Raw genomic sequence first — 27,500 nt, forward strand, 5'->3', positions numbered from 1 at the left:
ATGTATTTATATATATATATATATTTGTATTCATATATATATGCATGTTTATATAATACAGTATATGTATAAACATGTTACATATATGTGTCTTTATATATATATATATATATATATATATATATATATATATCGATATATATATATATATATGTTTACGATATATGTATATATATATAAAATATATATCCAGTGTGAGTGCGCGTTTGAATGTATCGATATAATAAATATACACTCCCAGGAATTACAGAAAAGATCAATAACAAAGTTTTCTTTATGAAAAACCACCGTTTATTTTGCATTATCACACGGGTATTACTGGTGCTAATGTGCCTGGAATCAATTTACGACTAAAAACATGAAAAGGCCCTGAATGCCAATAAATACATTTATAGAATACCAACTACATACGAGGTTAAAAGAGAAATTAGACCCGTAGGTGGACTCCAAGTCAGCATGAACCAGCGACCATATAAAGACTCATGAAGACAATGGCTACCAACGTGAAGAGGAGATTCTAAGTCGAAGTTTGGTGGTGTTTATTTAAGCTGTTCACAAAACAAATACGGGAGTTGAAAATGTGAATAAGGTATTGCAACATGGCCTCTTGTCAGACATCACGTACCCAAACTTGACAGTTTGACATAAGTATAGGAACGTACAGAAATGTGCAAATGCTGTTCTTTTCAGTCTGTTGTACCAGAGGGCAAGTTGGGGACTATTTATCTCAAGCTACAGGACAAATACCAATATTTACATTCGTAAAGACTTGCTCTTGACTACTCACAAGTACTCAAATCTATACCTAGACACATGTCTAAATTCACTGATCATCAAAACAAACTCGTTGGACCTCATTCATTCCCAAAACTGAATTAATTGTACCTTGAAACCTTCAACTTTGAAACACTTATTAGTGTATCCAAACAGAAATCATGTCTAAATTCACTGATCTTCTACCAAACTTTAGACCTCAAAGTGCCCTCCTACATCATAACCCTGTAACCATTGATTGATTTCACACACACACACACACACACACACACACACACACACACAAGACACAAAGCAAAAGACCACCCAATGAGCAACACCCGAACCAGTTCCTTTTTTTAGTTTTTGTTTATTTTTTGTCATCTTTCTGTTTGTTGCAAAAGTTGAGAGTGAGAAGTTAGACGTGTGAGGAAGCGGGTAGGTCCCTGTTCGGGTCACTATGACTGAAGTTACCGTAACTGAATATTCGACTCTCTCTCTCTCTCTCTCTCTCTCTCTCTCTCTCTCTCTCTCTCTCTCTCTCTCTCTTAACTCCTATGTATGTATGTATGTACATAAATATACATACATCTGTGTGTATACTGTATATGTATGCACATAGACATATATATAATATATATACATGTGTATATATATAAATGTGTATAAATATGTGTCTATATATGTATATATTTATGTACATATATAAATATATTCATATATATACATACATTTGTGTGCATACTGTCTATGAATGCGAGGCTTCATATTTCAACGGAATTCACTGAAAACGTCTGGAAATTCCTCTCGTGCTTCAGGAAGCAACTCCCTTAACGCTGGGGGACACAAACACCAGTTGTCCTTGAACAACTTTGTTTGTATTTATGTGCCTGCCTCCCACTAACCACCAAATTCACACAGCCCTGCCCTGACGGTTACCCAAAGCGAAAATATTCCTCTGTACTTGATATACGTAATATTTTCACGTCAGATGCATTATCACAAGCCCTGAAGTACTCCTGCTATGGTCAAACAATCCAGCAGAATAATGATTTTCGTTATCGAAGAATGAATTAAGACACCAGTTTTTATAGGGAATTGAACCCATGCTTAATATACTAAATATTTTCCCATCCGATACGTTATTACAAACCCTACAGTATCGAATGATGATTTTCATTATCGAAAAATTAAGAAACCATTTTTTAAAGGATACTGAACTGAAAATCGAAATTAGAGGAAACTGAGGCTATGGTGAACGATGGTTTGAAAATAAAATTTGGGAGTAATGGTATATTATTCTTGAGGTTTGAGATTACCGACCTAACAAAGTCTAAATACCGAATACTGTTAATGTCATGAGTAACTCTCTCTCTCTCTCTCTCTCTCTCTCTCTCTCTCTCTCTATTAGAAATAGTACACTTCTGCTAAATGTCTAATGTGCCTATGCAAGAGATATGTCCCGTATGATGATGATGATGATGATTTATTATTATTATTATTATTATTATTATTATTATTATTATTATTATTATTATTATTATTCAAGTGAAGTTTAACACGATCACTGCATCACATTGGCTACCCCAGAAGATGATTAAACTTTGGGGTATAAATCTGGGCAAAGTAAAGTTGAAGAAGTTGGACATCTAAATATGAAGAGACCAAAGGAAACGGACGCGAGGGTGGGGGGTAGTAAAAGACTCTCCACTGTGCAAAGCTCAAGGTACACCGTAGGCGGTCCTCCTACGGGCATACCACTAACAGAGCGCCTTGTGTAGCACACCTGAGACAGTTCTGAAGCAACCCCTCGGCCACACCTGCATGACAAGGCCTCCGAGTCTCGAAATGTGAGCTCGTGGTTTCGTTAAACTAAATAATAATGATAACACTTCATAAAAATCCCATAATAGCATCAGTAACTAAAATGGTGAAGAAATTCACAATGGTGAATATGTAGATATATTAGAAAAAATTATGTATATATAAATATACATATATATATATATATATATATATATATATATATATATATATATATATATATATATATATATACACACAAAAGCCGAAACGGGGTGTAGGTCCTGAACCTGCTTTCCAAGCCATTGACCAAGGACTGATACAGAGTATGAGACATCACAAATATATATACTACAAGAACAGTATGAATACACAACCGTTAGAGACTCCATAAAATATATATATATATATATATATATATATATATATATATATATATATATATATATATACAAAAAACAAAGAGCTTTCCAGAACCTGACATCTGTCCTTCTCAATCTCAATAATAGTAATAATAATAATAATAATAATAATAATAATAATAATAATAATGATGCCGTAGATGGTACCCTCTATTCGCTATCGAACCACGAGGTTTACAATGACATCGTTTTCAACTACTAATTAATTTTTTTTAAAGCAAAGGTATAGAGACCTAATTAACCTGAACTATATATGCATATTAAAGACCACGTGACCAGAGATTTGTCACCTGGTTGGGAATGAGTAAATCATTCGGACTGTAATTTATCGAGACATTGAAATATATTAAGAACGTTCCTGGTTACACAAGTTCCCATTATATTCGATAATGGCGTATTCAATAAAATATAAAAACCAGTTTCTGTTTCTTTCTGCACGTAACCAATGAAAAAGTTGCCCACAAACAGGTAATGAGTTCGTTCAGATGGACTGACAATAATCATCTCTTGATTTCGACAAACTCGTCTGGCGAGAAAATCTGAGGAAATGAAGATTTTATCTCACGAAAACGATGCATTTAACTGATGGGAATTCTGCTTCTATCTGTTAAAAATCATGGTATTGTAAAACGTGATGTTAAACTAGATCTCTCTGGGGGAATTGTATTTCAAATTTCATTGTTATTCCAAACTGTAATTAACTAGTTTTGTGAGACGTGTATGAGCAGGTATAAATTCTGTAAGGTTGGTTTCAGTATGCACAGCTCGGTTAAGATGGCCTTTGTTTTGTATAGCGATTACTACACTCAGCGGGAAATATAGACAATACACCGTGTAATGTGAGAGTTACTTTGTTGTCGTACATACATTCACTGCAAAACTAATTTCAGTCTACGACCTCGGCCTAACTGAAATTATTAATCATTACTTCCTTCCTATTTTTTTTTCACCAAGTCGGAGCTTACTAATTAAAATAGTAATTGATTGTTTGATTTGTAATTATTAGGCTATGAAGCCAAATACTGGGGCACTTTCAGCCATTCAGCACTTAAGACAATCAAATGAGGGAATTGGGATGGCTGGGTACCAAGCCAGAAGACAGGAAGATGGAATGCAGGTCAAGTAAACGGCTAAAAATGGGTGCAGTACGGGCTGAAGGGACGCTTGCAAACAAACTTTAGCAATGCCTACAGTGCACCACGTGAGGTGTACTGACAGCAACCCCACTCTACGGGGTTAATTAATCCAGTAATTTCACCCCTACCTTCGAAAACCAACCAGGCTGTTCCTATGCTGAGGAACTTCCCATGAAAGTTCTCTTAAAAAAGCTCAGGATTACCACTTGACTGATCCCAGCAGACAGGTATTCCCACAATCACCTGTTCGCCCGGCAAGGAAAAAATAAAAAAAGGAAAAATGAGGGAACCAGAATGGGAAAAAAAAAGGAAAGCCCGAGAGGACAATAAGGGGAACGTTAGGGAAAAACAAAACGGATAAACGTGGGAGCTGAGAAGAACGCCAAAAACTAGACGAGAGAGGAATGCGAGAATCACGAAGCGCAAGGATAATGGACGTCGGAAAAAAGAATCGACTGTAATCTGAGTAAACACGAAAACAAAAGAAGCGTCCGCGCGTAAACAAAGCAAGACATTGTGTGCAGTCTTCCACACAATGAAGTCTTTTTTTTTTTACCTCAGTTCAAACACACCTACAAATGCACACAAAGGGGGGAAGAAAGGGACACGACGGAGAGCATCCTGTTAAGAGGTTCTAGCTAAACAATCGAGGAATAGGAGCGAATTATCCTTGAGAAAAATCACTGAATAAAATCTGACTGAACAAGACTAAGCCACAGCATTTTTTTAGATATATAACTACTCTTATCAGATAAGAAATATCAGGCCCCATGACGTGTTGTAGGCCTATATCAAATATTCATATGCCTATTTTTGCACCTGTTGCATAGTTTTAGATGCGTCATGCTTCCTCTCATTAGAAGTTGCAAAATGCGCTCCAAGTTTGTTGATGCTTCAAGTGAGACTTAGGACAACAAGTCAAAAATGCGCCGAAGTTTCTTCGGCGCAATCGAGTTTTCTGTACAACCGCTACAGCGTATAATCAAAACCATCGAAAATAGATCTATATTTCGGTGGTCTCGATATAACGCTGTATGAGCACCGGCCCATAAACTTTAACCACGGCCTGGTGGTGGCCTATCCTATATCGTCGCCAGAAGCACGATTATGGCTAACTTTAACCTTATATAAAAAAAAAACTACTAAGGCTAAAGGGCTGCAATTTGGTATGTTTGATGATTGGAGGGTGGATGATCAACATAGCAATCTGCAGCCCTCTAGCCTCAGTAGTTTTTAAGATCTGAGGGCGGACAGAAAAGTGAGGACAGAAAAAAGTGCGGACGGATAGACAAACCCAGCACAATAGTGTTTTTTTAACCAGAAAACAAAAATCATGCTTATGCTTTTAAATCAAACATGACATAACAAGAGTAATGACGCCATTCTTAGTTTTTTAGTGGCAGCTTGGCGGAAATGTTAAAAGCTCACATTCTATTTTTACAAGAACGTCTGCATCTTAGCAAGTCAATGCCACGGCAGTCCTTTCTTCCAGTATATATTATTTGGAATTTATAGGACAGGTAATGAAATCAGGCGATCAAAAGCGGGTCTTTGTTAACTCTAATTTCTGCTTTGTTTTAGTTAACTGTAAATGCAAATTTTAAGGTAGTGAAGTTATCCCAAAATGGCATATATACATATATATATTATATATATATATATATATATATATATATATATATATATATATATATATATATATATATATATATACAATATATATATATAATATATATATATACTGTATATATATATATATATATGTATATATAGATATAATCTATATCTATATATATGGTATATATCTGCATATATCCAATATATATATTCTATACATACACTATCTATACATGTATCCCAAGTTGTTCTTTAATGTGCTGCTACCGGTTTTATTACTGCTTCTGCTACTATTAATAGAAATAATACGCACTTCCAGTGCATATAGAGTGATAACAGAAAAGCCTGATGTTATCGCAGTGGTATAGAACTTAGTGCACGGATGTTCTACACTGTTTCGTTCAGATTAACCCCAATATTTTAATAATAATAATAATAATAATAATAATAATAATAATAGTAGTAGTAGTAGTAGTAGTAGTAGTAGTAGTAGTAGTAGTAGTAGTAGTAGTAGTAGTAGTAGTAGTTGCATTAGTAGAAGCATAAATACTTGTAGTAACGATGCAAAGGATCTCTTACGTATTTTTTCCATTTCATATGGAAGATATTGAAATTAATTTTATACGTTCAACATTATTATTATTATTATTATTATTATTATTATTATTATTATTATTATTATTATTATTATTATATCAACGGCATTATCTTCAAATAAATCTCAGGAAAAGCAGACGAACGGATACACCTCACCTGTCGTGACCTCTTCACCGCCTGACCCCCTTACCTATAAGTATTTCCGAGTCACACACACTCTCTCTCTCTCTCTCTCTTCTCTCTCTCTCTCTCTCTCTCTCTCTCTCTCTCTCTCTCTCTCTCTCTCTCTACCCTATCACTTCTCCCCTCTTAGCCATTAGCGTGTCAGCCATCACAATCTCAATGGGGATTTTTGTGACATTCCAGCGTACGTGTGCAATTATCTATTTCGTGGGAAGGCTAAATGGGCTTGGCAAAAATAGAGAAAAGTTCATATAATTGGGCGGATTATTCTGTAGACGGTTTCCCTAATTCGTGGAAATGTGAACCTTAAACTGGAGTGGAATGTAGAGTTTAGGCCAAAGGCCCAGGTCCGGAACCTATGAGGTCATTCAGCGCTGAAAGGAAAATTGAGAGTAAAAGGTTACAAAGGTGTAACAGGAGGAGAACCTCGCAGCTGCACTATGAAATAATCGTTAGGGGAGGGTGGACAGCAAGACGGAAGAAAGAGAATATGAAAGGAGGTACAGTAAAAGGAATGAAAGGGGTTGCAGCAAGGGGCCGAAGGGACGCTGCAAAGAACCTTAAGTAATGCCTACAGTACACCGCGTGAGGTGCAATGACGGCACTACAACCCTACGGGTGGTGAGAGAGAGAGAGAGAGAGAGAGAGAGAGAGAGAGAGAGAGAGAGAGAGAGAGAGAGAGAGTCGTATTATCAAATAGGTTTCTTACGCTGAAAAGTTATACAGATGAATAACCAAATGGGACTTTTAATATTCACGGTTAACCAGGGGATTACGGAAATAAATGACAAATTTACTCATGGGTTTTATCGCAAAAATAAAATTTAATCCTCTGCGCGTTGTCTTTCAATTATATATGACCCTGAAAAGGTAGCACCTATACGTAATAATATATTCAGTAAAAGAAATATTCGATGTTATTAGTCTCACAGTATTTTCTTACATCACAATCCATTCCTAGCAAAGTTTGGATATACCGACGAAAGGAAGAACAAATTTAACGAGAAAAATCAAAACACTTAAAATATAAATTAATTAAAAGTGCTAGGCTAAAATAGGAAGCCTCACTGGATGACGTTAAATTAAGCAATTATCACACAGAAACAATCGACAGAATACTCTATCTCTGTGGATTGCTCAATATGATAACAAGACCTCGCATCTGCAAATGTTCTTAAAACATAACGTAAGAGAAGGAAGTTAAACTTAATTATACAAATGGTTACTTTAAAAAAACGTTAAAATATAAGCGCTAAGGCGATAGGCTACTTCACCAAACATGAAATGAATACAAAACACCCAAAAATAATTTTGAGACAAATTAATTAAAACAACGAGAACCACTAGCATTCAAAAACTCATAAGAAAAGGGACATACAAAACTCTCTCTCTCTCTCTCTCTCTCTCTCTCTCTCTCTCTCTCTCTCTCTCTCTCTCTCTCTCTCCACACATGCACAAAAAATGGTCATTATTAACACAACGGTTTTAGTAATTTCTATCATATATTATTAGTTGAAAATAATTCCTCTCTCTCTCTCTCTCTCTCTCTCTCTCTCTCTCTCTCTCTCTCTCTCTCTCTCTCTCTCCACACACAATCACATACGAAAAATTGTCTAATATCAATACTACCGTTTTAGTAATTCCTGTTATTTATTCTGCCGCTTTAGTCTCTCTCTCTCTCTCTCTCTCTCTCTCTCTCTCTCTCTCTCTCTCTCTCTCTCTCTCTCTCTCTCTCTCGTTTTTGTCAAATCACTCCGGTTCCTTTTGAAGAAGCGTCGGGGACAGTAACAGGAAAGACAGGTGGTGACGGCTGTGGAATGTTTGCCTCCCAGTTAACGAATACTAATGAATATCCCTTGCGATTTTTCATTGCCATTTCATGGTTACAAACCACAATTTACACAATAATAATAATAATAATAATAATAATAATAATAATAATAATAATAATAATAATAATAATAATAACTGAATTGAATTGAATGTGAATTTAGGCCAGAGGCCAAGCACTGGGACTACCGACGTCGTTCAGCGCTGAAACGGAAATTGACAGGAAAAGGTTTGAAAGGTGTAACAGGAGGAAAACCTCGCACTTGCACTATGAATCAATTGTTAGGAGAGAGTGGAAAGTAAGAACAAAGAGTATATGAACAGAGGTACAGTAAAAGGAACGAACGGGACTGCAGCTAGGGGCCGAAGGGACGCTGCAAAGAACCGTAAGTAATAATAATAATAATAATAATAATAATAATAATAATAATAATAACTGATCACTGTGACTGACAGGTGCTCTCAATAGCAGTAAATGCTCACAGTATTCTGTGATTCTTATACTACAACCTTCCAACAACACATACCATGATCTTGCATAACTCATCATGATTGCTATTTAAGAATTGTGTGAAACATTATAAGATAAGCTTTGATAGCCATTATCTTTATATATTCTCCAATGATTGGTTGCATAACGGATACTTCATGTGACCCATACGACGTGAGTATATTGCAGCCATTTTTATTAGTTTTCTGTAAAAGAAAACTATTGAGATGGCTATTTGTCTGTCCGTTCCCCACTTTCTGTCCGCCCTCAGATCTTAAAAACTACTGAGGCTAGAGGGCTGCAAACTGGTATGTTGATCATCCACCCTCCAATCATCACACATACCAAACTGCAGCCCTCTAGCCTCAGTAGTTTTTATTTTTATTAAGGTTAATGTTAGCCATGATCGTCCTCTGGCACCGCTATAGATGCCAACAACACAGGCCACCACCGGGCCGTGGCTGATTTTCATGGGCCGCGGCTGAGAGTTTCATGGCGCATTTTTTACTTGCTTCTGTTACTGATACTTCTTGACTGCTTAACATATACCTATGTAAAAAAAAAAAAAGCTTTCTCGGTAAACTGAATCAACTAAAATTGCAAAAATACTAAAATAACATATCTCACTACCAAGCAACAGCTATATTTTTTTCTGGAAGCTAGAAAAAAAAGAGACGCGCCAAACAAAAACCTTAAAAATCTGGGCAACAGCAACAAAAAAAAGCTTCGATCCAGTCTACGGAATCGTAACCCACAAGAAGAGTGAAATTAACATGTTTCAGGTAAAGGCTTATGATTAAACGACAGGAAATAATAAAGGATATGATTCCCGATAAAGAATCTTGAAAATATCAACTAGGACTAAAATTTATGTAATAAGACACTTTCACATAAAACTTGATTAACTATATGTTATAAAAATAAACTTGTGGATAATAATAATAATAATAATAATAATAATAATAATAATAATAATAATAATAATAATAATAATAATAATAATAATAATAATAGCGCGAGTCACAAAAATAGTGAATAAATCACAGTGGTGCAGATGTAAAATAATCATATATTTAAAATATACATACAAAAACGAGGGCTTCCGAAAACCTGCTTGATTCTCCATCTCAATTTTTTATTATGTATTTACACCTACACCACTGTGGATTTCTTCACCAATAATAATAATAATAATAATAATAATATTAATAATAATAATATTAAACCTTTAACCATAACAGCTCCATTAACTAAATCTGAAAAATGGAAAGACAGCTCCTAGAGATCAATTTACCTTCAGACAACAGGATGACTATGAAAAAGCCAAGCATCTGTACATTGCATATGTACAGTACTGCCACAATTTAAAATATCAGAAATGTCCAAAATTTACAATTTAGAAAAAATAACAATGTCCAAAATGTACTGTTTACTCTCGAATGTCTTCATGATGAAAATTCAAGCATGTACATATATATATATATATATATATATATATATATATATATATATATATATACACACAGGCAGTCCCTGGTTTAAGACTGGTCCGGCTTTCGACGTTCCGAGGTTACAACGCTTTTCAAATATATTCATCAGAAATTATTTCCCGGTTTACGATTCATGTTCTGGGGTTAGGACGCTTACAATGCCAATCCGACGGAAGAAATATGGCACCAAAATGGCAGAATAATAAAAATTTTGAGGGTTTTTTTCATGAAAAACTCAATAAAACTGCAGTTTACATCATTTTCAATACAACAAAAGCATCAAAATAAGGTTTTCTTTGGTTTTTTGACGATTTTCAACGATTTTTCGGTTTATGGTGATTTTTGGTTTTACAACAGCGCAGGTATGGAACCCCCGTTGTAAATTGGGACTGCCTTATATATATATATATATATATATATATATATATATATATATATATATATATATTATATATATATATATATATATTATATATATATATATATATATATATATATATATATATATATATATATATAATATATATATATATATATATATATAAATATATATATATATATATTACATATATATATATATATATTATATACATATAAATATATATATACATATATATTACATATATATAATATATATTATAATATATATATATTTATATATACATATATATACATACACAAATATATGTTTATGTATAAACCGTAAATACATGGTAAAAATACTATACAAATACTCACATTCTGCAAAAACGGTGGACGAATATACAGCCAACAGGCACCACAGCACTTTATGGACATCCCTTAACACCTAAAGATGGAAAAAGAAAAAAAGCAATATTTAATATATATCAATATTCATCTTTTAAAAGTTCATTTGTTCTGTTCCGATATCTGTTAAAACTGGTAATAATACAACCATAAAACTGTGTAACTGTCATATCAATTCCTTTTGGTTTATTCAAAATATTTATATTTTTTAATCATTCAGTAGTCCATTTGCCTTTTTTTAAGGACTTCTCGGGTGACCTGGTCTATTACATATGAGCCTTTTCTTTCATCTTTGCAGATATAATATGTTAAAAAAAAAAATTTTATTTAAAGCACACAACATCTGAAATATACTGGACTAGATCTGAGGACAAGAACAGTTCCCTTACTTCAAAATAATCTACTAAGGGAACATACAGGAGAGAGAGAGAGAGAGAGAGAGAGAGAGAGAGAGAGAGAGAGAGAGAGAGAGAGAGAGAGAGAGAATATTCCTCTCACTAAAAGAAGAACTTGTGACTTTACTTTTAAAATCACATCTAAAATAAACTACGAGAAAACATAAGAGAGAGAGAGAGAGAGAGAGAGAGAGAGAGAGAGAGAGAGAGAGAGAGAGAGAGAGAGAGATTAATATTCCTCTCACTAAAAGAAGAACTTGTGACTTTACTTCTAAAATCTACTACGAAAACATAAACACGAGAGAGAGAGAGAGAGAGAGAGAGAGAGAGAGAGAGAGAGAGAGAGAGAGAGAGAGAGAGAGAGACATGGACACGAGTCTTACGAACCCCAGATCTCGGAGATCTCGGAGGCTTGGCCTGACCTTTTACTCTCACTGGCTGACCTGTTCGTTCCACGTCACGTATTAATTTTTTTGTGCCATTTCAAAAAAAAAAAAAACCGGGAAAAATATCGTACAGGACTGCAGCTATACCAGATATTAAGACACTAAAGATATTACAGAGGTATTAAGATACATTCGAATTTTGTACGGGATAAGGTATAATTCTAGGTATGTAGAGATACGAACCATCTGTATAATGAATTATATACTCTCTGTTCATAGATATATTTATCACCTTGACACATATATATATATATATATTATATATATTTCTATACACACATGATGTGTGTGTGTGTGTGTGTATATATATTTATATATCTTATATATATATATATATATATATATATATATATATATATATATATATATATATATATGCTATGAATATATATATATATATATATAGATATAAATTTATATTTATATAAATTATAAATACTTATGCATATGAATATATATATATATATACATAATATTTATATATAACAAATGCATACTGTCGTTCCTATTCAGCCATTAACGGCAGAGTCACATGCAATAACATGTAAACTGTCTCCGTGCACGCACAAAACTCCTGTTAGTGTTGCGTACATCTTCGACAGGTGAATTGTACCTGAAACCCCAGATGATGGGCTGCATAGATAATAATAACCCTTCAAATATTCACGAAAGTATCATCCTTGCACCATTCTCATCCATGTAATAACAGCTTTCGTGAGCTCAACGGAAGCTTACGGCTTATTTTCAGAAACGTCCGACCAAATCTTCTCACTTATACTTTCACTATAAGTTTTTTTTTAATTCATGTTATACATATCGTAAATTCGTCTTTTTAATAAACTTATACTGAAGCATTTTATTCATGTTATACATATCGTAAATTCGTCTTTTTAATAAACTTATACTGAAGCATTTTCTCTACAGGAACAGACCAAATTCACAAATACCTCTTACTTCCGTCAATGTCTTTACCCCGATTGCTTGACAGTTCTTAAATTCTCATCCTGTCATTTAATTCCATGTGATTCAACCTGTTCTTTCTTCATAAATTCTTTCAAATTACTTCCACAATCTTTTTTGTCACATGCATTCAGTAAGTATATCTCACTCTCCTTACACAAGATCCATTCTATAAAATCTAATAATGCATTTCAGTTCATCTTTCCGTATACGACTAGGCTTTTCACACTTAACCGACTAATTTCAAAACAGTTTTCCTTCTTTATATCAACCCAAGCTACGTACATCAAGAACATTTATACATCTTCTCTACGGTTAAGAAAAACGCCAATCTTGCTATATTATGCTTAATACGCTGTTGATTCTATTCTATTTATTCTTAGATCTAAATCATTTTTATATAGGAATTGCATGACCGTATATGTACACACCCATTACATTTGTGTGTGCATATTTACATGACGAAAAATTGAACAAACTCGTGTCATCTGTACAAATATCTCTTAATGGAATAAAAAATACTCAATTAGAGAGAGAGAGAGAGAGAGAGAGATTCGTGTTATCACACCCATTAGATGTGTATGTGCATATTTACATGACGAAAAACTGAACAAACTGGTGTCATCTGTACATCTCTCTCTCAATAAATGGAATAAAAAATACTCAAGCACAGAGAGAGAGAGAGAGAGAGAGAGAGAGAGAGAGAGAGAGAGAGAGAGAGAGATTCGTGTCATCAAATCCATTAGATTTGTATGTGCATATTTACATGAAAAAAAATTAAAAACTCGTGTCATCTGTGCATAGTATACGAGTATCTCTCAACAAATTAAATAAAAAAATACTCAAGTACAGAAAGAGAGAGAGAGAGAGAGAGAGAGAGAGAGAGAGAGAGAGAGAGAGAGAGAGAGACACTGTGTCATCAGTACATATGTCTCTCAATAAATGGAATACATGTACTCAAGTAGCACACACTGAGAGAGAGAGAGAGAGAGAGCGACTTTCACCCAAAAAGTCCTAAATAAGAGACCCGTAACACTTGTACTCCAGCACCAGTACAGAATGGAGGAAGAACCCCATCACACACACTAATACGCCCATCCACTCCACGACAGACTCGAGATGAGATGACTTTTGAATCATACATGACTTTGAAGATAAAAGAAAAAAGAATCCATAATAAAAAAAAAACTTATTATATAAAGAAAGAAAAACGACTGTCATGTCAAAATATATGCATCAACAATAAAAAAAATCTTAGTCACACTCATGATAAACATTAGCAAAAAAACGGTAACTTTACAAACTGACTGAACAAACATCAATAAAAAAAGGTAACTTTACAAACTGACTGAACAAAGAAAATATGCATTTCGTCATGACCACGAATAAACGCACATTAAGAGGCAAGGCAAAAGGAGTTCCCAAGAAGACCAAGGGTAGGCTATATGAGTATCGGGTAGATCAGGGAAGGGTCCCGGGGCCTAGTAGGGCCTATGTCTAAGCAACCCCCTGGCATTTCCACCAACAGCTCCCCCACAACCACGACCGTTCGAAACGGCATTTATAACCACTTCCACTCTTGCAGCACCGACAGGAATGCAGCCAGTATCCCAACACCTCATTTCCACGATGAAAGTTCTATTCGAGATGAGAACTGTGTGGTACCTTAACAAGTCTGAAGACTATGGCAGACAGTTAACGTTCGGTAAAGACGATAACATTATGCCCTTTTTCTTGAGTGTATATACTGATATACTGCTACAGACAAACTTAAAATCCTTAACGTTTACAATGACTATAGGGTGCTACTTTGGCTTGTTCTATACGCGTCACCTACTCAAGTTGCTAGTACTAAATATGGCTGAAGCTCCTTGGGACGCCGTGTTTAGTACTAGCCCCTCGGGGATCAAAGTATTATATTCACCTATTTCTATATTGTGTGGGCGTCAAATTGTATTGATAAATGCTATCTTCGTGCAGCCTTCTACTTTACATTTACCATGAGGTGTTTAGTACTAGCACCTCGGAGTAGGTGACATACGACAAGCCAAAGTAGCACAGACTAGCCTTTAGTCCTCATCGTCAGAGGTACTGCACTCTTTCCAAAGGGTTGGTTGTGGTTCCAAGACGCAAAGGCCTGAATATTTCGCTAACGCAAACACCAACAATTGAAGAGTAATGCTTGAAGCCTCATTCTTGCAAAATCCCGTTGTTACTTTAATCCTTAAACCTCTTAGCTATCGAGCACTCTAAAATTTGGTTCAATAATTCGACAGTTTTGAGAGGACTGTATTTTGAATATTCAATCATTTATAGTTAACATCCGATTCCGATCATCTTGGAAGGGATTATAGAACAAAACATTATAATTAGCCTATAATAACAATGAAATTTCATGCAACAAGGGTCCCATATTATTCCCATAATACTAATAATAACAAAATAAAATTTCAGATGATAATAATAATAATAATAACAACAACAGTAAGTAGGATAATCACGTTCATTAAGATAAGGATAAAAAGACCCTTTCCCTTGCGTAATAAACCTCAATATTTTAACAACAACAACAGCAACAGATAAGTAAACATTACAGTAACCAACCTCGAAATTGAATTCCCAATGCTATAAGACCTCACAGCACGAAAGAGTGAAAGAAGAGGAGGAGGAAGAATCGTGACACTGGAGACCCACAAGATGAACGCCTACACATATTGCACCTAATTCTCTTGACAACCTCCAAACACGATTTCGGTGTCACTGGACCAGCCGACAGGCATATCTGTGTTTCTTTCGCCCGAACAAAATTGGCGATAGAGTTAAATCCATAAGCTGAGGGGTCGGTTGCCCAAATGCACATTCTCTCCAACTATTTGTATCTAAAGCATCTTACTGCGTTAAACTTTTCTCATCCAAATCCTCCTTTACTTTATCCCGCTATTCAATCCTTTCCTCTCTCTTGGCCATCTATCCCTTGAAGATTCCATCCAAATAGTCTTCACTCCCTCCCCCTCACTCATCCTCACTACATGACCATGCCATCTCAGTCTCGACTCTCTTATCGTATCAGTAAGTAATAATAACCGACATTAAATACCGTACTCGATAAGACAGTTTAGAGAAAACTAGTCTATTTACGCAGGCAACGTCGAATAGTTCTTATTCATGTACCGTATATATCACAACCTTAGTTCGTTTTTTTATCTTCCATTTCCAACCAAAACCACTTTGACAATTTTGCTTCCTATTAATCTCCCTACTTTTCCGCGAAGCATAAGAATACGGAAAAAAAAACACAACACTTTCTCACCAGAGTCTAACAATGTAATGAAGTAATCACTGGCACAAAATATACAAAACCAAATTGATTCCCTGTAGCCATCATCATTATCATCATCATCATCATCATCATTATTATTTGGATTATGATGATTATGGAAAACCTAAAAGACAATGGAGATGGCAAACAAATCTACACAGAAAGAAAAGCCCATATTAAAAGGAGGGAAGAAAGCAAAGAGGGGTATATAAAAGGAAAAGATACACACAAACACACACACACTATATATGTGTATATATAGAATGTGTTTGTGTATGTATGTATGTATTTTACAATAATCTATATTTAATGAAGAACAATGCAAAACCACAGAACCCGTGAAATTAATGTACAAATAAATAAAGGAAAATTTGCTTAAGAATACATTTAGGGAAAGGAAATCAAATGGACAGCCAAAGTTAAAATCTTAGTTTAAGACCACTGAGCTGATCAACAGCTCTAGGGCTGGCCTGAAGGATCAATTTTTACGTGGCTAAGAACAATGGTTACCTAGCAACAACCTACAGCTTATTGTGGAATCCGAACCGCATTAGAGCAGATCACCAAACAAATTCCTCTCGTTCTTCACTGGCCGGTCGAGAACCAACAGAGTGGTAGCTGAAAAGGAACCCGCTCACCCAGCGAGGAACTAATGGACAGCCAAAGTATGGAGACTAGAGCAGCAACCCAAGATCTGAGAACAATGGTCAATATTTCGGGCGCTCATGACCCCAATAGTTGCAATGCCAAATTGCACATACACAAGAAAAATCAGCGATAAGCAACTAAGCGCAGACGTAAGTAAGGACTAAAGAATATGGTTGGTTGGTTAGATAACGGGGCCCACACGCCAGCACGGGAACTTGTCCAAAGGCACCCCTTGAGAGTGGTTCAGTGGTAAAGGGATACGACGCCTTGTATGGACACCTGGAACCAGACCAACCAACCTAAGACGTCGAAGTAATAATCTGTTCAGTGGCCAAAACTACCCAACGAAAGCAATGTTCAAAAATAATAAATTTTAGACAAAGAACTTCATTAAAAATAATTACAAACAACAGTCACCGGGGAAAAAATCTCCTCCTCTTCTTAATCGCCTATTCTGTACAAAAAGTGTAGTTCCTGGTTCTAAAAACGAGTAGCGAAGGGTGTTTTTTTTTTTTTTTTTTTTTATACATACGATACCCTTTCCAAGGGCATCCTTTTTTTCCGGGGCAAGCCATAAGCTGCCACGCGAAACATGCCAAGGCTAACCATGCAAAGGGTTAGAAGTGAGGAACAAAGTTTCTACAATATTCTCATCCGGTATTTTTGTCTTGATTCATTAAACATCTGAATCCAGCTTCTCGTTCTTATGTGGCAAATAATTTTTTAACTCAAAATAAAAAATAAAAAATACTTCAACGGTATCTACCTTTTCCAGAGGCCAATACTTTTCCCTTCATCAGACAGAGGCCAAATCGCAGGAAACACAAGACTTCCCCAACAGCATCACAGTGACTGTACAGAATCTCACATCCCTAACAGCATCATCAAAACCAGCAAATCGCCATAAACATATCAGACACAATGAAACAACAATAACGATGGGGAAACTATTAACTGCAAGAGTTACTAAAGAAAACTACTACAACAACAACAATAATCACAGCTGGCGATTAAGAGAATTGAAATCACCTCCTCCTGCACTTGCGGTTGTCACGTAACTTCCTCTTTTGAAGAGAGCTGAATAAATCATCTCTCTCCCATTTCCTTTTCCAGGGCCTCGTCTTCGTGAGCGGCTTTACCTTGAGGCATCGAGGCCAGGGCGAAAGAGACTCCTCCTCCTCCTCCTTCTCCTCCTCCTCCTCCTCCTCCTCCTCCTCCTCCTCCTCCTCCAGAGGGCTTCTGACATCACCACCAATCACCAACGATCTTTCACTCCAGCAATCCCCTACCCTGGCGCAGATGGACCCCTGCCCTTCCCTCCTCTTCCCCCAGCCACTGTGCCACCTCCACGAAAATACCCAGGGCCCTACCTAACCCCCTGCAAACTTGTACCGTTACTATCTATCCCTCCTCTTTTCCTTGACACGGCCCTGTGCACACTACGTATGCATGTAGCCTATGTGCATGTGTGTATTTAAGTTACATATATATATTATATATAGGTATGTGTGTGAATACAAATTATATATATATATATATATATATATATATATATATATATATATATATATATATATATATATATATATATATATATATATATAGTGTGTGTGTGTGTGTGTGTAGTACTGCTTCCAGTGATTTATCAGTTAATATTTTCCTTAAAAGGACTAGAAAAAAAAAAAAATTTTAATAAGCCACTGTATTTCGGCCAATAAACTTTGACTCTCGTCTCGAGACGAGGGCCGATGTCTATTGGCCGAAATATAGTTGCTGATCAGAATATCCAGTCTTTTTATATATATATATATATATATATATATATATATATATATATATATATATATATATATATATTCTTCTTCTTCGTTTTAACGTGCTTTTTTCCATTTTCTATATGGGGTAATTTTAAGCATGACTTCTTTTACACACACACACACACATTCACCGACCCCTGCCAACTCATCAGACTACACTTCACAGCATATTAGTAAGAAAAAAGATGACAAGGGCTTAAACTCCAAGAAAATGCAAATACCGTCTAGCTTTCGTAAGAAATCTGGTTTCATAAGAAACTGAAAGTTTCGAATCTTTAAAGAAGCGCAGCAAGAACCTATTCACAGAACGATTAAGATCTTACAATCATTTGCCAAAAGTTTGTTCTCCACTGACGGTCGCTGACTTGTTTGCAATATGTTTGTAACACGGGTGCGGCAAGATACAGGCGTGTGTTTGTAACGTATTTTACTGTGGTGTGGACGCACCCTTAGGTACCTCGGTCCTTATACACCCCATGTTCTCTAAGCCGAGGCTATATTCAGCGCCAAGCTCTTTTATATCTTGGACTTCCAGGTCCTATTCTTGGGGACACACTTTCTTCTGATTAAGAAATCTAACGGTACAATCATTTTTAATGGAAATTTATTTAATTATAAACAATAAGGAAAATTAATCGTATTCTCTTCAACCGTTCTGTCTTTGATATCCAGTAAATGACATTTCAGCTTGCACATAATGAACATGCACATTATGAAACAAAGATAAAACGGTAAAAAAAAATAATTATAGAAACAAACAAAATACTCATCGAAGCAACAACAGGAAAAATCAGTATCCGAAACTGGACAATTCACAAGATGTAGAGTAGAACATGTCATAAAAAAGTGTGTGAGAATGGTCAGGCAGCATAAATTCACGCTCCGAAAACTACGAAGATCAATTGGATATTATCAAGTGTCATCAAGCCAGCGACCAACATCATCGTGCAAAAAAAAAAAAGCTTCATGTCAGCCACAGACGGTTTCTGAATTGAAATGTAAAATTTAGGGACCTATGAGGTCATTCAGCGCTGAAAATAATGTTAAATCAATTGTTAGTAAAGGGTGGATAGTAAGGTGGAAGGAAGAGAATACGACTGGAGGTACAGTAAAAGGAATGAAAGGGGTTGCAGTTAGGGGCCCAAGGGACGCTGCAAAGAATCTTAGGTAATGCCCACTGTGCACCGTGTGAGGTGCACCGACGGTGCTACCCCTCCCCCAACGGAGAATGGTTTCTGAGTAATCTTCCACGTCTTGCTTACATTTAGGAAAATTCGCGGAATAACCATAAATAAGCAATGTAAATGCGTGTTTAACGATTACCTTGATCTGGATATATATATATAATTTCAAAATTCTCCTTCAGTTTTACGAGAAATTATTAGAAGAAATTACTAAAATTATCTGCAAGGACAGACTCTTAAGCACGGCCTCAAACGCCCTCTAAAAAAAGCTTCGATGCTTATCTCAGGGGAGTTGAGGCCACTTCGCATATCCCTATGTAAAGAGAAGTATCTATGTTTATTTACTTTTAAAATATACTATACCTAAAAGTAAACGTAATTAAAGTTGAAAACTGTACAAACGTATGGAAATGGTTAAATGCATGATCTACTCATAATTAGTGTCAGTGATTAATTAAATATAATCAATCCCGATAACACTCGTGATTAAGACGTATGCTATGCGCGTGCGCCAAACGTCACCTATGGCTTTAACGCTATGCTTAATCAAAATAAGCTTCTCCACTAATGGGCATAACGTACCCAGCTTCATATATTATTCCCATAATGTACCTTATAAATGCAGTATTTGTTATTTTATGTTTCCTACCAAAGTGATTTGCACAAAACGCGGCACGACTTTACCATAATGCTGCTCATCAGCTATCAGCCTTGGAATCTGTGAAGGCCTGCCGATTAGTGGGAATGCTTGTAGCGGATGTGTTCTTGAAGGCAAAACCTCAAGTTATCTTTAGAAAACTTTTTTTATATATCCGCTAACTGTAATAGGAAAATGTTTGCGAGGTTGAGAAAATCACCAGAAAATATTCTATATTCACCCCGGTTGGGCCTAGTCATACTTAGCTGCAGAATAATGTATTCTCACAACACGTAACAACAAATTGAGGCTGAGTAAGAAAAAATGACAAATTTGAGCTACATGACAAATGCCAATCTATTCTTTGAAAAAATTATATATCATGAGAATTCATCAATCTTTTTTCTTTGGCCGCAGCCAGATAGCCTGAACAACGTTTTACGAGAGATTTACTGCACGCTTTACATACATGCGTTCAACACGGTCAGTCTACGTGGTACTGCTAGTTCATATAATTTTTACTTTCATCATACACGACTGTGCCTTCCAGGACTCTAAGCTGTCTCTGACGCAGGTGGCGTTGAGTAATATGTTAGAATGTAAACCAACGCTTGGATCTGCCATGATAGCGAAAGTTGTTCGTACTTCTTCTGAATTTCATTGCAAATGCAAACAAGTACAAATAAAAACAATATCATAAAATGCAACTTCATTGCCTAACTAGCAAATTCTACCTGCTTGAACTTCCATTATAGCTTCTCACAAAATAATGTTCAACAAAAACCAAATGGATTTTAACTCATTTTAATGTGTATACAGTATATATATGCATACATACATATATACATTATATATATATATATATATATATATATATATATATATATATATATATATATATATATAATTATATCTGGGCAGGAAAAAACCGAAGATGCTTTTACTTTCCGCGGATGGATCAGAACCGACGCACATGGAAATTGTGCATATCAACTCGATCTCAGTGAAATAAAAAATGTGAATTATTTCTTGCGTTTACAAGTCTTTCCCCTTTACATAAACTCTAAATGAAAACTAAAATACAAAAATAATAGTCTGTAACAAGAAAGAAACAACACTAATGGAGATTATCACATATAAATTCTAAAAGGTCTATTGGTATGCAGGCTATCTGCACAAAGATATAGAAAAGTATTGAGCATACATTATAAAAACCTCCGAAATAAAAATATTACGTCGTCAATACCTCGTTCGGAATGCAACAACTGCGCAACATACTGGGCAAGAGTACAACTTGCAATCGGGTTCGACTAATCCAGTCAGGTGGAAGGAGATGCCTGGGCCAGAGGCTAATGCACTTCGCTCGCGTTACTACTGGCGATAAATACAACGTTGCTCTTCTTTCCCCCATTTTTTTCTGCGACATTCCCCTAACTAGCTTTCAGATTCGGAGATGGTTAATACACTTTCACATATTGTGAAGATTAATCGAGAAGAGTGCTGGTCATGTTTTATTAAGAAAAAGATGAAACAATATCAACAAATAGTCTGAAAAAATATCAACACTAATAATAGGCCCCCATAATTCTATAAGGTTGCGCATTCACTCTGTTTACACACATACATATATATATATATATAGCCTACATATATATATATATATATATATATATATATATATATATATATATATGTATATATATAAACAATACTTGCATGAGTTTCAGAAGCAGAAGTTTTATATATAAAACAAAACGCCATCTGTCATTCGTAATCATTATTCTAACAAATACTTTCGCTATAAAAAAAAACCGTTTCCAATAATACCAATGTATATGTTATCTACACATTTCAGATGTCAACACTGGACGTTGCAGTGACAAACGGGCATCTCCACAAGCAGCAAAACTTCCGATCTGGTTCCATTTTAGGGTACAAACGAAACTGCCAGTCAATAATTACGCAGAGATGAATTCTGACTCACCTTCCAAGGGTCAACGAACATAAATTCTTTCAAGAGATACTGGGGATAATGATACAATGATACACCTCTTAGTCATCCCACCTCAGAGCCCTCTACCACCCACATCCTAAGCATTTCTAAGCAACGTCACCAACCGTCGTTTTACAACTACTTACTCCTTAGTAGGGCGTCCGCACATACGCTCAAGGTCAGGGGGGGTTGAATGACCTAACAGCAGCGTCGTCTCCAGGTTAGGCAGGACCAAACTCCATTAACCAACGCACGAACACGCTGAATGCTAAACACACAAACATACCACACATCCAACAGTAAACCGACATTTACATCAACACAAACAACTTTTCCTACCGGCCGGCCATAGGTACGCCAGTTACGTTAGTAACTCAGTGAGTTGAACAGCTGAATTTAGGCCTAGTTGATAGAGCTAGACATAGGGGCAAATGCGGAATCAAAACATTTCGTTAATTCAATACAACTACAGCATGAGCGATCTTTGTATAACAGTTACTATTCTCTTCCTGAAACAAAGTGAATATGCCTGCAAAGATGTCTGTACTTACATGTGGATACCTCGCATCTAACTACCCATGTAAATTTTGTACTACTGAGATCAAACAGTCTGTGATCGTAAATTCCGCTGCCAAATCGAGCAGTAATAAACACTACTTTTGCAAAACGTCCCAAATTGCTATAAAATATTATACAACACAGAATAGTAAGCCCCAGGTGTAGAGAATAGACCTTGTGTAAGCCATCTAGAAAGCCCAGTATTGTGGACACAGTTTCCCATATGACTGACCACAGGTAACGCGAAGAACAACACATTCATGACGTCGCAATTTGATAGTCATCATTATCAACCTCTGTTTATTTTTAGCACCTCTCAGTCAGTCCATCAGGCAATAGCCATTTTTATCAGTCATTTACAGTCTATTGCTTTCTTGAACAACCAGCTCATTCGTGTCATAACGGTTTTTATTTTTTCCATAATAAAGTCTTTAATTTTCTGTGCAATCTGTCTTACGTTTTCATATTATGTTTTAGCTCTTGAGCCAACTCACTGAAAAGTCTTATCTGAATTAAAACAAGGCGTAGGCTTAAATTCTGATTTAGATTGTTAGCCTGGCCAACGCAAAATTCATGGTTCAAGCAAGAAGACAATCGTAATAAGCAGAGCTTTTTATACCTTGCAGGGGCTAACATCTGTTAACCAGTTAAGATTCCAATAAATAAGTAACATGATCTGATTGATAACTTTGAAATGTTTTGTGCCGGTACTTATAGCGTCACTCATTAGTTTAACTTATCGGAAAACAAACGATACAGTATTTCAAGAATCAGAAAAATACAAATATATTCAAGAGAATCAGAAAAAATTATAAAATAAGCATATAACCACAAAGTTACTGTACACATCACACACACCCAGATCGGTCTGATCTAGTTAGGGTATCTAGCATTAGAGTCCATGGTCGGAACGCTAGTAGCATTACTTGGTTACACATATTAAAATTTTATATTTTGTAGTCCTTTACGAAAATTTAACTAACATTAAGGTAAATCTTCAGCAGAACAGCAACGAAATGGTTTTAAAACTTACACTATCACCGTACGTCTCTTAAGAGTGTTCCTGTAATCCGCATCAAGAACCTCAGAAAGGAATGCATATAATAATACTATATAATAAGACTACGACATGTAACCAACACATCACAAAAAGGGTAAGTAACGACCAGCTATCAATCACTGTATGTGTAGGAAGGATGCCATTTCCTTATCCGGCATAATGATGTCTCCCATTTCCTGGGCATATTTCCAAAAGTCCAAGAAGCAATGACACTTGTTACCTGTTTTGTTTTATTTGCGTTTTTAACAATAACGCCACTGATGAAAGTCACAAACTGACCCCCAGGATACTGAGGTATGAATCGATCTTCAACTGTAAACGCACTCACATGTGCTGGAACCCAACAAAATTCCACAGAATTTTTCAAAACTATAGACTAGTTGGGTTTAACTTCCTGAGTTAGCAGAACACGTTTGGTTCACAAAAACTTGGTAAAAATCCCTCCTTCTCAAAATAGAATAAGAAGCATTAAGCTCAGAGATGAATAAGTTTTTAATAATTTAAATCTGTATCTCTGTTGGCAATTCCACACTACAGATAATTAATTTAAAAGCTAGCACATCATTGGCGTCCCACCTGTGATTAATAGGCGTAGTCAGCACCATGGTCATAAGACTAAATCAATATTTCTTTTAAGGGCAAAGCAATCCAGAGGCCTAAGCAAGTCCAAGGCGATTTATTGCCGTTAGACCAAACAACAAATGGTTACTTGTCCGCGGTCTAAAGACTACAGGCCTATAATCGACCGTAACCCTAAGCAGAGTAGGCAGGTGAAGACAGAAATCGTAACCAAGCCGATGTACCTTCCTCGGGACATTTCTATCCTCATAACTAGCTTAGCCCTAACAAGGCAAGCATATCTCCAAACATTTGCCTTATTCGAAGTGAGGACCAGTTTCATAAGCCTAAACCGTCCGGTGACAGACCTCGAAAAACAGACACCAAAGAACATAAAATATCGTCAGCCTCACCGAGAGTACTTCATTATGTGAAACAAAAACGGATGCTTACATTTCGCAGTCTATTTTATCATGAATAATTATCATCTCACGAGAGGAAGCCGGTAATGAGAGGTCTCTTCCAGGTCAAGGGTTCAGAACCTACGGGGAGGAAGTGGAGGGAAAGAAAATGGAGTTTCATCTCTTGAGTGGAATTCAGTTTCATTCACGTGAATTTACTGTACCGGCAAGGTACATGATACTACTATACGTTGTACGCAACGTGATACACTCCGTTTATGGAATTCATGTTTATCGGTAAAACCTGGTCGTGCTGGTAACACATGAAGACTTCGTGTTTATGGCGTTACAAGTGTATTCACACACGCTCGTATAAATACATAATACTAAAGCATTTATTAACAATCGATTCAATAATACCCATATTAGATAACTTTTTTCAAATATTGTGCAAACTCAAATTTACGTGGAGAGCAAATGTATTGCATTTGAAAAAATAATATGAATAATATGTACTCGCTGTCGAAATAATCTTAATGTTCTATGTCAACTTAGCGTGCCACCACGCGAAAGTTAAGATGTCATTAACACATCTGCCACTATAAACAAAACGGCCTGTAAGTGGAGAAGACACATTTTTGGTCAAGTTAATGTACGAAGTACTGGGTGTTGACTTGTTTTCAACCGGCTTATGATGTGAGTGCGTTAAGTTGCCGAAGTGAGCTAAATTTTACTTAGTGCAGACGCAACCCACGACTACTGTTTTTCTTAAGTACAGAAGTCTACGAATGATTAACAAAAGGTCTGACACTTTTATCTGTGTATGTTAATAAGCACGCTGTGTGCAAATCCACGTCTTTACTTGAAACCACCTGTTATCCAGAACTAATCAGGTTACACGACTACCTTCAAAATTTTACACGCCCTTAGACAGCTATACACTAACATGAAAATCTAATAAAAAAAAAAGTTTTGGTTACTCAAAAATGATAAAATTATTATTCCTACATGTATGTAACTGAAAGACCCGGCGGATAGTCTTGACTACGAGAAGCAGTGTTATTTGTTTAATAGCCTCATTTTTCTGACGCCTATTTCGCTACCTAGACTAAATTGGTGTGTATTATACATAAAGACTACACAAATTGCGAGATATCCTCAAAATTAATCACGATTTAAAAAAATTCAAGAAAAGACAAAATAAAATGGAAAATGAAAAGCTCAACTTGAACTGACTATGCACGAGGCCCTTCATGGTGGTCTAAAAAGCCAAGTCTACAAATTCAAGTCATATGGGAGGTTTGAGAACAGCAGCCGTGCACCAGGAACCTCAGCAGTCATGAGATTATTAAAATATGCCATGGTGGTCATCACGACGATGAGATGAACTACCATAAATGGCAGATTTATTCTACATCAGGTTCCATACACATGCGGTCCGACCGCGATGCCAGCGACATCTACATGGCTCAAGAATTAACTCATTTGGAGAGATGCTACTTATCATAACCTTGACTTACCATAATAACGACTTGTGCGCTAACCCGGTGAGGTCGAAGACGTGATCCGTTAAAGGTTATTATTATGTTACGGGAGAAATTTCACGGCTGGAAAAACATAGCCAGGTCATGCATACAACTTCAGTTCTTGAGCAAGCACACTACAAAAGAAGTGTACACTTATAAACATCGACATAGGCTATAAAAAAAATAATTGGTTAATTCGTATAAATTATTTCTTTAGTACGCGGCAGTAACTGCGTCCTACACACACATACATAACTGAATCACGAAAATATGGAACATGATGAATATATAAATAAGACAAAATCCACGAAGCAGCACTCCAGTGTTTCTCTTTCCTCAGTGGATTTTGTCTTAATTATATACATGTATACATACATACACACATTATATATATATAATAATAATGTGTGTATGTATATGTATACATGTATATAATTAAGACATATATTATATATATGTGCGTATATATATAGTTGGTAAATATATCCTAATAATTTATTATTATTAAGTCAAGTGCTTTATTCATATATGATAAATTTATCCTAATAATTTTTTTATCATTAAGTCCAGTGCTATCCTAATATCAACCTAACCTAGAGTTGTCAGTCAGATAAATCTAAAAACTTCCCTATTTCTCGAAGTTACAGCAAAAAGAAAAAAAAACACTCCCCAATCTGCACTCACTCATAACAGTGCAGTCAATTACCCTTTCCACTTCCTTTCTAGCTAAACCGGAAGTACAGTCTCGTTCAGCACAACAAAGTACCATCTGCTGAGTGTCTGCAAGATCAGTTTTCAGGTCGGGAGCGAAAGGTACATTATCATGCACTGATTTTGTCGAACTAATACACATGTACAATAGATATGCAGTCCACGCGAGCTTCACAGTACAGTCCGCATTACTTGATC

General features: G+C 35.8%; 1 protein-coding gene across 6 annotated transcripts in view; it reads right to left on the reverse strand.

Annotated features, from left to right (window-relative positions):
- Cad99C (cadherin-99C) overlaps positions 1 to 27,500 on the reverse strand; it is a 154,356-nt gene that overhangs the window by 122,112 nt on the left and 4,744 nt on the right. For all 6 annotated transcript variants that reach the window (XR_010851561.1, XR_010851560.1, XR_010851559.1 and 3 more), the window contains exon 2: positions 11,060 to 11,129. Coding sequence is in view for 3 of the 6 variants with exons in the window: in XM_067095857.1 (XP_066951958.1) it covers positions 11,060 to 11,129 (70 nt within the window). In the remaining 3 variants the exon portion in view is untranslated. The remainder of the gene's footprint in view (positions 1 to 11,059; positions 11,130 to 27,500) is intronic.

The sequence above is a fragment of the Macrobrachium rosenbergii genome, chromosome 52 (assembly GCF_040412425.1).
Source record: "Macrobrachium rosenbergii isolate ZJJX-2024 chromosome 52, ASM4041242v1, whole genome shotgun sequence".
Classification (NCBI taxonomy): Eukaryota; Metazoa; Arthropoda; class Malacostraca; order Decapoda; family Palaemonidae; genus Macrobrachium; species Macrobrachium rosenbergii.